Raw genomic sequence first — 14,081 nt, forward strand, 5'->3', positions numbered from 1 at the left:
CAGCGACCTTTAAACAACCGAACAGCAATACTTAGATTTCAAAGGTGCCTCTAACCGCATTGGGAACTGTTTTTTTCCACCCCCATTATTCTGTGACATCGCTCTACTTAGCAGAAAATACTCCAAATAAATTTCCACTTATGGCACAGCTAGTTAAATAAGAACGGGCAGTTGCTAAATCTCTGTCAGAATTACAGCAGGCACCTGGTCATGACCACTAAAACTAATGTTGCTAACACGTTTCCACAATAACTTCATGCTCAGAACTTTCCAACCAATTATCTTTTGTGAAGAAATTTTCCACATTTGGCCTCAGCTCGAGAGGGATTTTTTTTTCTTCTTGAGAAAAACGATGCCAGCTGTTTCTGAACACGGCATGAATTATAGAATTACGCCTCTGAAGTAGGAAGGACTTCTCAGACTGCACCAAGCTGAAACGTAAAACTTGCTCTAAACCCCTCAGAAGAGCAAAGGCTTTGCCTGGCATTATTTCTGACATTGATTTACGTAGATGAATAAAGATAAGACAATAAACGTGTTTTGAAAGAGCTAGGATTGATTTATCTATATGTGAGCCCGTGAGCCTCCAGCAAGAGAAGCTTGAAGGCGTTGTGCAGAGAGCTGCCAGGTGGGTCAGGGGAGCTTACTCCTGCCGTCTGCAAAGTGCACGTAATTGTTTGAGAGCAGGGTACAACTGTACCTGCTCCAGGGGAAAAGCTGACAGCGTTAGTCCCTTTCCCAACAGATTTTCTTTCTTTCTTTCTTTCTTTCTTTCTTTCTTTCTCTCTTTCTTTCTCTCTTTCTTTCTCTCTTTCTTTCTCTCTTTCTTTCTCTCTTTCTCTCTTTCTTTCTCTCTTTCTTTCTCTCTTTCTTTCTCTCTTTCTTTCTCTCTTTCTTTCTCTCTTTCTCTCTCTCTTTCTCTCTCTCTTTCTCTCTCTCTTTCTCTCTCTCTTTCTCTCTCTCTTTCTCTCTCTCTTTCTCTCTCTCTTTCTCTCTTTCTCTCTTTCTCTCTTTCTCTCTTTCTCTCTTTTTCTCTTTCTCTCTTTCTCTCTTTCTCTCTTTCTCTCTTTCTCTCTTTCTCTTTCTCTCTTTCTCTCTTTCTTTCTCTCTCTCTTTCTCTCTCTCTTTCTCTCTCTTTCTTTCTCTCTTTCTTTCTCTCTTTCTCTCTTTCTTTCTTTCTCTCTTTCTTTCTTTCTCTCTTTCTTTCTCTCTTTCTTTCTCTCTTTCTTTCTCTCTTTCTTTTTCTTTCTCTCTTTCTCTCTTTCTCTCTTTCTTTCTTTCTTTCTTTCTTTCTTTCTTTCTTTCTTTCTTTCTTTCAAGCAGACAACTAAATGTAAAATAGGAGCCCTATGTTTGCAAAGTTGAGCACGCTAGCACTGCGACACTTAGAAAGCTGAGACTACAGTTCCTGTCTGTGTGGCTAATGTGCACATTTCTACATACATATATAAATATATATATATACATATGCACACACCCATGCGGGCACAAGCACACAGAGGTGAGATGCAGGCAGTCTGACTTTCAAACCAGTATAAGAAATCAATGTCCTTGATGAAATACTTCAAGCAATTAATTCATCTCAGAAAACACCACTTGAGACACAGCCCCAATTATCAAAGTACAGCCACGTGAACACGATGAAATTAACTAACGGGTTGGGGCACTCGATCGGGGTATGCCTGTAGGACGTGAATGGATTTATTGGTGGTGTCGGGACGTCCCCAGGCTCTTGGTGAGCTGAGCAGGGAGACCCAAAGGCTGTTGTAAGGACAGGTTTGTATGCACTGGGCATGGAGCGGCAGTGCATTGGGTAACGCTGCGCGAAGCTCCCCATGAGCTCCTCCAGCTTTGGGTAAGTGTTTTATTGACACATCTATTTTCTAGTGCTTTGGGGGCCGTTAGGAGGCGAGTGCTGTCATTGCACAAGCCAGGAAGCGATGGAAACAAAAAAGAACAAAACAAAACCCCCTTCACCACAGCCACTACCATATGTCCCTATCTCCTATGGGAACTCTGGTTTTCCCTGGAATCACAACGACATCGTGTGCTGTTGTCTTTTAAGAGAAGGGTGTTTTTTTTTTTTAATTATTTATTATTTTTTTTTTAGCTTTCTGTAATTTCATTAACCGGGTCCTTCCTGTTTCCTTCAGAGTAGAACCCAAAGTCTTCCTCTTCAGCATGTAAAGCCAACTTCTAGCTGTCATCTCAAGCAGCACGGCGGGAGCGCGTATGCTGGGGGGGGCGGGAGGGGGGGCGTTAAACAACTTTTTATGTAAGGAAGAACCACGTTTTCCAGTCCTGTCAGAAACCACACGGTGTTCACTTACGTTTACCGTTTCCGAGATACGGAAAGGACTTTGATATATATATATATGTGTTTTTTTTTCCCCAAGCCCTGGAGCCCCGGTTTCATTTTAGTGTTTTTAGTTTTTTTCCCCCAAAATCCGGGCTAAGATGAAAAAAGGAGGGAGGAAGGGAGCGCAGAGGGGGCCGGGGACGGCGGCTGCTCCCGAGGGGGTCGTCGGGGGTCCCTCGGGGGTCTCGCCGGTGTCTCTCCGAGGTCCTTCGGGGGTTCTCCGGGGCTCCCTCGGGGGTCATTCTGGGGTCCCTCGGCGGTCCCTGCGGGGTCCCCCCGGCTGTGGGGCTGCCGGGGGTCCCGTCCGGGCCGTCGTGGTCGCGCCCCCCCCCCCCGCGGCTCGCGGTGCCGGGGAAGCCTTGCATCACAGCGGGCCCCGCTGCCCCCCCGGCGGCCGCCCATCTCTCTCGGGGAGGCTATTAATAGCATGACATCAGCCCGGGACTCGCCGCCAGAGTAAATACCAGCGCTGCCCGCTCGGCTATATAAGGGGGGTGATGCAACCGCGGCCACAGGCAGAGGCGCGGGGAGCGCGCAGCGGGCGCTGCTCTCCCGACGGCCGAGCGGCACCGGCACCACCGGCACCACCGGCACCACCGGCAGCGGGGAGGCAGCCCGAGGAAGGTAGGGCAGCGGCGGGGGGACCGGGATACCGCCGTGCTGGGAGGGGGAGGATTTCAGCCGGCTCCGCTGCCGGCGCTGCCCGGAGCCCCCGGGGATCCCCCGTCCCGGCTGAGCCCCCGTCGTGGGGACCCGTCCCCGGGTGAGCCCCGAGAGTGGGGGACCCCTCCCGGCTGAGCCTCGGGTATGGGGGGTCCCCCCGCCCCGGGCCGGGCAGTGCCGGGGGGCGGCGGGGGGATGCCGGCTGGCCGGGCACCGAGCCCCTCCGACGGGCGGCGGAGGCAGCCGGGGGGGACCCCCGTTGGGGGACCGGGTGGGAGCCGGGGAACGGACGGACGGACGGACAGACGGAGAGGACAGACAGACGGATAGGGGCTCGCTTTCCGCCGCGTCCCGCCACCCCGACGTGCGGGAGCTCGGCCGGGGAGCTGTTGGCCAAGCCGGCCGGGCACGGCACAGCGGCCAAGGGGGCAGAGAGAAGGAGTTTTCCTGTCGGAAATGGATTTTCCTCCCGGTTACCGGCGCTCGGGCTGCCGGAAGGCGGCCGAAAATGAGCCGGGAGTGATGGGGGATGTCAGGGAGCTTAAGGTCAAGCGGCGTGCACGGAGGTTGTGAACTGTAATTGCTCTTAATGCTGTTTAAGATTAACCTCAATGGTTAGCGGGGTTTGTTGCATCAGCACCAGAGGAGAAGGAATTCATGCAAAGAAACAGAACCGAGAGGCGCAGTCAGCCAGCTGCAGCTGAGCAGGGAAGGAAAGGCTCGAAGCAGTCGGTTTAAATACTGGGGTGAAGCAAGATTGCACTTAACCGGTGGAAGTGCACAGCTAGGAGCCGGGTCCCAAAATGAAAGTACTGGTAGGCGAGATGTAAAAGTTTGACGTGGGTGGGAAGAGTCACCCACAAAAGAACAGGCAAAAAGCAAGGGGGGAACACAGTGTTTTGAGCCCACCTGGGTTTGGAAGGCACTGGTAACAGAAGCTGTTCTGTCCCGGAGAGCTCCGAAAGTGAGGGGAAAGCAATGAAGTGTTAATTCACACCGGGAACAAGCTGTGCCTTTATGGGTCAGGTCCGTGAAATGTTCGGCACCTTCAATTTCAGTAACTTCAGAAGTACTCAAAATAGCCTGCAGCCGCTGTCCATGTGCATGGGCTAGCGAAGTAAACAGGTAGTATCAGGAAGCCCAGATGTAATTGCAGTTTGGGGCTAGATACTCTTACTGCTTTACAAACCCAGAAAAAAAATGGCACACTCATGAGCTGATACAGGTAGGATTGGGGCAAAAATGGGGGAAAAGGAAGGGCAAGCTGCTGCCTGTTCTAATAGCAAACCCTAATTTTTGTTCTTGTAAAACATTTCGAAAAGGAGACCTGTTCCACCAAAACTGGACAATGTCTGCCTTGTTGTTAGGAAAAGGGAACCTGCCTAACTCACCACATAGCTTTGACACGAGGCTGAGTATTTTTGAGATCCATACCGTGGTGGCTCCTGACAATCTCAGGTCCCATGGCCTGGGACCTTCCAGTGCTGGAGCCCTACCCTAAAGAGCCCCAGGGCACAAACTCACTGCCACAGCTCTGCCAAACTTGGCTCATGGCTGAAACCCTCAGGCCAGCCTCAGCCCCCTGGTAGGCCCTCCCTCCCCTGATGTCCGAGTACGTGGAGATGCCTTTCAGGGTGTCTGGAAGGTCAGTGAGCTGGTCAGGCAGGACAGCAGCAAGTTTCTACAGTCAAGGACACTTCCCTCCCTGGGCTTCCCCTCCCGGTGGCCACCATCCACTTCCCTTTCACTAAACTAGTGGCAGACCGAGCAGTGTACCTGAGTACACTGTATCAAGGTCTTGCTGGTGCTCGTGGGACACTCAGCACTAACAGAAATACAGGGTTAACACAACTGCTCAGAGATGTAACTAAAGCATGGACATTCTTGGGTTCCTCTAGTGCTACCGCTGACTTTAATTAAAAGTTGACCTAAGCCGAAAAGTAAATGAACAAACCACCAGCGCTGGGAAATGCTTAGCCCAATTAATTATTTTGTACGCTGGAGAAATGGGTTCATTGCTAATTTAAGACTCCTGGTTTGATTGAATTACACAAAATTAACTTTGTCGAATGAAGCCATCAGCAGGAGCCAAGGAGATTGGCAGTCGGTGAGCAGGGCTGAAGCTCGTGCTTGCAATGAGGGGTTTGGTGTCATCCAGAATTGGCCCGTTTAAATGAGTCAAACGGATGAATGTTGATAAATGATAATTAATGCTGGGAGGAGTTTAGTTGGAAACTATAGTGCTGTTTCTGACTTGGGAAAGAGTAACTGCTATCTTTCTGAGATTATAGGATTAAACAGTATCAGTACTTCAAACGTGACTCATGAGCAGGGGCTTTCTGAAGAGAATTACATAAATTTCCCAAGGTCTTTCTGAATTACAAATTGTTCCAAATAATTTCCTCATCTTTAATAGCTACGGGTGAAATCCTGGCCCCACTGAGGTCAACAGAAAAACTTCTCTGGATTTTAGTGGGGCCAGGATTTCACCCCCAGGACCTGGGAAATCTTTGGCCATTCTGTGGTCACTGAGAATGAAGGCGAGGAAACCTCTGCAGCTGGACATGTAGTTTTCTGCAAACTGGCACTTTTCTGCCCTCAAATTTTTATGTTTACCTCGTTTAGTGATGAGGCAGATTCTACTCTAATTTGTACCAGGGTGGATTTACAGTGTATTTTTAGACATCTCTGAGCGAAATCTATCTTCTTGTCAAAGCACCTGACCCCAAATGTTTCTTGCTGGGTCACTGAGGTAGCTTACGGGGAACTGTACAATTTTGGGTTGCCCACATGGAAATTTAACTTACCCACATTGCCCTACCCTGAGGCAACTATTTGCTTACCTGCATTAAGTTAATTGCAATTGACTTTGCTATAATTCTTACAGTTCTAATCACGAAGAGATAACACATACTGTAATTACCCCTATAGACATAAAAACAAACAAACAACCTAAAACCCACACACCAAGGAAAGCAGAAAAAGCAATATAGTAAAATCCAATTAACAAGAGTTGCTTTATGGATAAGGGAGGTAATACAATCTGTTTTCCTACGGATTTGCAGCTTTTGGCCCTTGGGCCACCCACAAAAAAAAAAAAAAAAAAAAAAGCTCAGCTTTCTTCTAGACCTCTTATTTCACCTCTTCTGACTGAGAGATGGTTCATGTTGTGCAAAGCTGTGTGCATCTGCTAGCTAGGTTGCCCGTGGTGTTTGGATGGCTGACTGCTGAGATTTGCCTATTTCTCCCTCAGTGGGGTCACTGATTTTCATGAAGCATATAGGGGGCCTCTCTCCCGCTTCCAAAATTGGCTAAAAATTAATGAGAATGACTAAAAAGGGGAAAGTTGAGAGCACTGTCAAATACATTCATTTCCTTGGGAAAACTACAAGAAATGAAGTTCCTCCATGGGTGTCCATTAGTGTAATTCCACTGAAGTCTCTGCAGTTACACTCTTTTGTAACAGCAGGAGGTCTGACCATAAATATTGAAGAATTTAAAGCCTCTTGTTGAGGGCAGATGAGGACAGTTTCAGATTTTACAAGGGTGAAGGAATGAAACAAATGGCATCACGTTTTTTGTGACTGCTTCCCTCCAATTCAGTTTGTGCTTGGAAGCACCAGAGCACGTATAGATTTCCACCTTTCTGACAGCTCTTATTGTGAACTGTTCTCCAGGAGTTTATAACCAGGTATTAATATATTTGTCCAAAACCAAGCATGATGAGCATTTTGTGCTCATTCTGTCTTGGTTAACAAACTTTAGCTTCTGGTAGAAGTGTAAGCCTTACCTAAATGTAGCTGAGAGAAACTTATGCTCTGCCCTTTTCAAGCAGTAATTTTGTGGTGGTATAGCTGTGAGGATGGAAATACTCCTTCTGTGCTTTAAATAGTAATAATATTTGCTTTCTGATATTTGTTCCTTATTCTCTTTATGTTTCTATTCACTTTATTCTCATTTGCCACACATTCCCAGTTTAGAACTTGACATTATACACGTACACAATTTTTCTCCACATTAATTTTCAGAAAGATCTAGAAATTTTGTGGTGTGTTAATATTATTACTATAATTATCATTTAAAAATACCTCTTGAAGTTACTCTCAAGCAGAAGGTTGTAGTAATGACCGAACTTGACTCTAGTGAGTGACTGGGGTTCATGTGGAATGTGGGCTGAAGCAATGCAAGAAATACAGTACTATTTCATCGCAGTATGAAATATACCTCTAGGAGATATTGTTTGCCTCTCTAAAGTTGTTGAAAAACTGTTCTTGTTATCTCTTTTTACCTTTCAGCAAAATGATGGTCCAACACTCAGGCCAGGTATCTGCATTAGAAGTCAGCGCCTCCGCAATTGTTCCCACTTTGTCCCCTGCAGGGTCACTGGGGTTTGATGATTTCACAAATTTAACCCCACTGGTGAAAGAGGAACTGAGATTCGCCATCCAAAATAAACGTCAGTCCCACAGAATGTCTTCCACATTGGATACGGTGACTGTTTCTGAAAGGCCAATTGAAACATCAGTCATGAAAACAGAGGTACGGCTCTTTATACAGCATTTCAGTGTGAACGGTTAGGTCTCTAAGCAAATTTCACCAGAAGAGCAGTAATTATGTCAAATACAAACAACCCTCTCCACCATCTAAACATGTTAGTTTATTTGATCCTTTTAAGCCTGTTGCTTGGTTTTCTGTTTTGTGCTTCTGGGAAATTCCTACGGTATTTCTCATTTCTCTTGAAACCTATAGCTTAATATTTTATTTTTAATTATGAGCTAAGGACAATGTTACAGATTAGCAAGCGCTAAATCTGGTTTCCCTGCCTGTGTGTGTGGCTGCACTTGGAGTAAGGTGACTGCAGTTCCCTTTTGGCAAGGACAGCCGGGTGGGCCCTGTGTGGGCTACACCGAGGAGGACGTGGCTGTGCCGTGTCCTAGCCACCAGATTTTTAATTTAAGACAACAGTCTCAAAGAAAAACATTCATACTGCAAAGTGAAGAAACAGATGAAGTTAGGGAAGTAGTTACACCTTGGTCTGAGCCTCCTGAAGCTCACATTTTGTGTGTATCTTCCTTTATGGGATAGTTTTCTCCTGAAGAGGATGAAAGGAAAAAGCGAAGAAGGGAAAGGAACAAAATTGCTGCTGCAAAGTGCCGAAACAAAAAGAAGGAAAAAACAGAATGTTTGCAGAAAGTAAGTGCCTGGCTTTATTTTATTTTTATAATCTGTCATCATGCCAATAACAGGATGATTATTTTTTTTAATCTGTCATCCTGAATAGAAACATATTACAGGAGTACTCTCCTAGTAGGAAATACAGAAAGATGTCACCAAAAATTCTGTAAAACCTTCACAGTACTAGTTATAAAAACTGAATATACCGTATATTGAAATCAAACCTGGTTAAAACTGGGACAAAGTGAAAGCACGGCAAAAGTGAAAAGAGAGTACTGTTTCAGTGACCATTTTCTTGTGTATGGGGATAATAATAATTTGAACACACAAACTGAACACCAAGAGAATTAAAATCTCATTTTGTATAATATCCCTTGTGGAGACCAACAGACTAGAAACACCCCAAGTAATCTCTGACTTCCTTGGGAAAAGAGTGACACAGTAGCTTAGCCCTGAATTCTCTATCCCAAGCCTTCACCTGATCTGCTATGATATAAAACACAGAAGCATTGGGCCTGTCTTCTCTTCTGTATCCAGGGGTTTAGAAAAAAAATCTATGTTCCTACTTTGCTAGCTTAACAAAGGTTTACAGCTATGTGACATGATGTACCACGGAGTTAGTAAGTGGCATGGATAATTTGGGGTCAATTGTTGACCCAAAAAGTTCAGAATAATTTTACAGAAGATGGAAACATTGCTTTGGATGCCTGCCATTGTAAGTGAATGTAAATCTGAATTTGGCTTTTCGATGTTCATTACACTTCTCTAAAGGCCACAGATGGCAACTGTCAATTTGTTTTTTAAACTACTATCAACTGGGGGACGTATAGTTTCACCACTACAGGACACTAAGAACATGTAATTTCTTTCTCAGCTGGTCATATGCTTTCCCAGCAATAAAAAACCCCTGCAACTATTAGATAATTAACTATGTGAAATGCTCAGTCTAATAGTTGTGTCTGTACTTTGTGACTAGGAATCAGAAAAGCTGGAAACTATCAATGCGGAATTAAAAGCCCAGATTGAAGAGCTAAAGAATGAGAAGCAGCATTTGATATACATGCTAAATCTTCACAGACCCACTTGTATAGTTCGGGCGCAAAATGGAAGGACACCTGAAGATGAAAGGAATCTTTTTATTCAACAGATCAAAGAAGGAACATTGCAAGGTTAAATGATATGGCAAAGATGGAAATATGTAGTATGTTTTTAACAGCTACCAGAATCCACGGAGGATCTGACTTAAATGTGTAGGATTCTATTAGTCAAGAGCCTTTAGGAAGGGCAGATTGCTTTCTTGAGTGGAAAGAATCATTTTGGCTTGACAGTAATTCTTCCCCTTGGAAGTATGGTCTCAGTGAAATCGAAGAGCCTTCTGCCTCAAATATAGGTTTTGCACCTGTCATACTTGCTGTTCCTAGGAGCTACAGACAACAGCTTCAGAAGATTTAGCTCTCTGCTAGTATACAGTATCTACACTCACGACGTTTGTGCTAGGACACTATGACTGCCGGTGATGCACATGGTACAGACAGCTGTGCTGGATGGACACTACCTTCCTTGTGGCTGGTAGGGAAAGCAGACTGAGAGTATTTTTAAAGTTTTGCAGTTTCCAGGAGGATGGTTTCTGGCAGAGTGCACTGATATATAATATTGCATTCTAACCTAACACACACACACACACACAAACACACAAAAAACCTTTAGTTCCAATTAAGCTTTGTCATTTTTTTTCACAACACTTGTGTGGCTTTTTTCTATGACTCATCTCAGAGACTGAATTTGACAAGTCTAGTAGGTGTGACAAAGAAATGTTTCTTGCAAAATTCCTTGTAGCTAAGTTCATATTTTATGAGTTGGAACCCCACCTACCATCCTTTGGGGACTGTAATTTTTCCTTGCATTTCAGGAGAGTGTTTTGTGACTGGGTGAATTGGACCCACTGGAAAGGGAACTAATTATGAAGGGATTTTGATATGGGTTTTGCCCAAGCAAAGAACTGCAGGACTGAATCGCAGGCTCATGAATCATGAAAAGTTAATATATATATATATATATATATATATATATATATTTGTCTGGGATCTAATCCTACAAGCCTTAACCCTCACTCACAGACGAGGTTCCGTGGCTTTTAGTAGGTCTGGTTATACAGATAGTTCTTACAGGCATAAGGCCTTGACAAAGCTTTTTGCATCCTTGTCAGGATTACTTCCTTTTGCCAGATGACTCAGAGGGAAAACTTATGATTGCAGCTACTTTTATTTTACATTTGGGTGGCAACTACAGTCAATCAAAAGTATTACTTAGAATCTAAAGCAGACAAGGGTTTTGATGTAGTGAATAACTGTTCTTATTTTTTATTAAATACTAACCTTAGATGTTTTTGAACTGGTAGAAGAGCTGTTGGACAAAACAGTTGGAGCTATGAGTGTTTAAAGTCTGATGTTTCTGTGAAATTCTCAGATTGTTTAATCCTACGAAATATATCTTTTTTCTTTTTTTTTTTTTTTTGTAAAAGAAAATATTATCCTTATTTATCACTAATATCATAATGAGTAAAGTAAATAAATACTGCAAGCAAGATAAAACTGAAAACACAAGTGTTGTGCTGTCTTTTTACTTTTATCTCTTGGTGTTTAATATTATATATTCCTAAACTTCACTAGTTGTATTTAAGACACCACTACTTAAAACACTTATCCTTCATCATCTCCACAGATGAGTTCCTGAGTATCTTGAATGATTGGGTACAGAGATTATACCTCCCAAAATTCTGTATCTTGTTCAGTGGTGTCTAGCTGCTCAATGTCACAATTTAAATGAAGCAGACAATAATAATGGAGCTTACAGTACATAATATTTTACACCAGTTATGCAGTGTTGAAATTGTGGTTTTATTCTAAAGGCTAAACTTAAAGATACCTCAGCCACAAGCTTCTTACTCTACAAGTCCAGGCTGAGTGTATCAGATATCACACCTGATCCTTATATGATCTTTATATTCTGCAACAGAACTTCTTAGTAGATTTTCCTAAGATCTGGATATATTGTAATGTCCTATATCGTGTTTAAAAGATATGTACTTCATGTATCTGAAAAGTGAATGTATTAAAAAGACAACACACCAGGTCTGATTCTGTCCTGAGAATCCATTTTCTTTCTGTATGTTGGAAGGAGCTGCCATTGACTTCAATGAGAGTTTTTTTAATGTCCTGTAGGCAGAGTTTGGAGCCTCTGCTGCAATTTCACTGGCTCAGAGGGAAAGTTTCACGGGGAGTTGGGCCAGTTGTTTGTCAGACAACAGATTTACATGAAGTGTGTTAACAGTAAACTCGCCAAACGATTTTCATTGGTGTTTGACTTCTCTATGGGAGTACAAAACTGAGGCGTCATTGTGGTATCGTACACCTCGGCTTTGCCTTCAGTGTGTCAAATACCAGCAGACAAGAGTTTGCCTCCTGTACTGTTATAAAGTGTTACCACAGAGACTAGAATATGATGACAGAATTCGTGTCTCTCCTTTAGGGAATTTGTATGGTTGCTTTTAACTGTATCACTGTTGACGCAGGCGTCATGCTTATGTTGCTTGATGTTATGTACTTAGCATGCCAGATGTTAATATGGTACCACTACTACTGTCAGAAGATAATGTATTTTTATTTCTTTATATGTGCAGACACAGCTGCTTTCTACTGTGTGTATGTGTGTGTGCATGCGTGCTCCTGCACGCTACTGTAGAAATGATGGTACTCAAGGTAATTTGACTATGTCCACAACAGCGTGTTTAAACAGCTAGACAGGAGCAGTATGCTGCATGAGTTTTCTAAAAGTATACTTTATTCAGGAGAACCTTTAAAATGCATTAAAAGTGGTTTGTTTTCTATTCTCAAGTTTGTTTTGATACTTTAATAAAAAATAATTAATATATATTTACTCATGTGTCATTTAATTCATTCTAAGCCTCCAGTTGCAGGAGCAACTTCATCTGCTTAAAGAACATTTATATATATATATATATTAAAAAAAAAGCAGACACATCTTGTAGGTTTTCAACAATAAACATCAGATGAAACTGGTACTGTTCACTGATTGTCAAGGTGTAAACAAAGCTTTGTCATTACAAGGTTGATCATGAATTCCAGCTAATTTCTCATTTGTGTCCTAGGGTTTAGATTAAAGCACTGGAAATTAGAACTCCAGAATCCTTCTAAACCTTGCAACCCACCAGGTGATAGTTATTTCAGCTTTTTGATTACCTAAGGGGTTTAATACTTCTGCTTTATTGATTGCTTTCTATGGTTATATGGCAAATACTAAAGCAGTACTGCACAGATAGGGATTTGGCTTGTTTCTGTGTGTGTGTGTTTGTGCGTACGGGTGTGTGTGTGGAGAAGCATGAGGAAAGATGAACAAAATGTTCTATCCTGCCTTTCCAAAACTAAGTATCTACACCCAGACAGAAGTCCCTGTGTTTTGACAGCCGGTGATGTGGACGAAAACTTTTGGCTTCAGTCCTTTGCAAGCAGTCATAACTTGTAATACAGAGGTCAGATAGAAGGCCAGGAGCTCCAGGGACCAGGAAATCCACTGCACTATTGCAAAATCTTGTTAAAAATATCAGCTGGAAGGAAGATCTAGGCTACTATAAACCTGGCAATGTTGAATACTTATTCTTATCGGTATATCCATTTACAGACCTGCAGTGCCAACATGTTTATTCCCCATTTCATGCATTCTCCTATACTTGTTATCAAATTTTAGTTTTGAATACTTTATTCACTTCCAATTTTGCAAATTTGTAGATCATGTGCCTGTCTTGTTTTAGAAAATCTTATCAACAAAATTAGGGTAATGAATTCGTGAACTGGTATTTTACAATATTTTCCTTAGATGATATCATTTGAAATCATCCAGTTACACAAGCGACTGGTCTCTATGACATATTGCTAATAGAATAATTAATATTCCGTGAACTAAATAATAATTTGTATCTTCTTCTTAGGTCTTGTTTTAGGCACTAAATCTGTGTGTGTACAGGCCCATGCAAACCTTAAAGCATGCTTAGTTTTACTCTGTGCACTAATAAGGTACATATACTTTTTCCTCTCTCTTCACTTGATGTAAATGAGTGTAACATTGGAGGTAGGCAAAACCAGGTACTCACTCTAGACATTCATTTAATGAAATGGAATGGTAACAAATTCAAATGTAAAATAACTTTTCTGCCTGGTCCCATCAAGAATCTGAAGTTATTGCTTAAAGGGGTGGCATTAAAGTCACAGCTGTTATTAGTTTTGCCAAAGAAACTGGATGATGTATGGGTAATGAACATAAAACTGTACAGTTGTTAGAAAAGAGTTTTAAACACTAAATCTACGTCATCTTATATATATATAAATATATATATACATCTCCAAATCCAGAATGGCAATTGTATCTCATCCATTTTTTTCTTCAACTGGTGAGCAGTACATAGGACTAAGTATTAGTCTCATTCAGTCTTGCCATTGCCATGTTTCTATGTTTGCCCAGTGCCCCCAGCTGGAGACCCTGAGAATCACACGATGAAAATGTTCAAGAATATTAATTTACATAGAAATACTTAGTAACATTCTTCACTGGCTCATAAAGGCATCAATATCAGATTTTTTTTATGAATCAGACATCATTCCTTTTTAAAGTGTAGTTAAGATGAAGAGTGACAATATTTAAAAAAAATCTTATTGCTCAAAGTTCATTTCCCTAGTGGACACTGTGAGTCACAACTGCTGACTTTAGTGATAAAAATAGTTATTTACTAATTTTCACTTCTATTAGATCTTCAGAGCCATCACAGTGTAAAAAGAATAGGCCAGATTCTATTATTGATACAGCATCATTT

General features: G+C 42.5%; 1 protein-coding gene across 1 annotated transcript; it reads left to right on the forward strand.

The window, feature by feature from the left end:
* Positions 1–2,879: 2,879 nt before the first annotated feature.
* On the forward strand, positions 2,880–10,274 carry ATF3 (activating transcription factor 3). Its single transcript, XM_082757182.1, has 4 exons — positions 2,880–2,983; positions 7,318–7,561; positions 8,108–8,215; positions 9,174–10,274. Exons 2-4 carry the CDS (start codon positions 7,322–7,324, stop codon positions 9,369–9,371), a joined length of 546 nt encoding a protein of 181 aa, XP_082613308.1. The 5' UTR covers positions 2,880–2,983; positions 7,318–7,321; the 3' UTR covers positions 9,372–10,274.
* Positions 10,275–14,081: the final 3,807 nt, after the last annotated feature.

Source organism: Aythya marila, assembly GCF_965140915.1.
Source record: "Aythya marila genome assembly, chromosome: 3".
NCBI lineage: Eukaryota > Metazoa > Chordata > Aves > Anseriformes > Anatidae > Aythya > Aythya marila.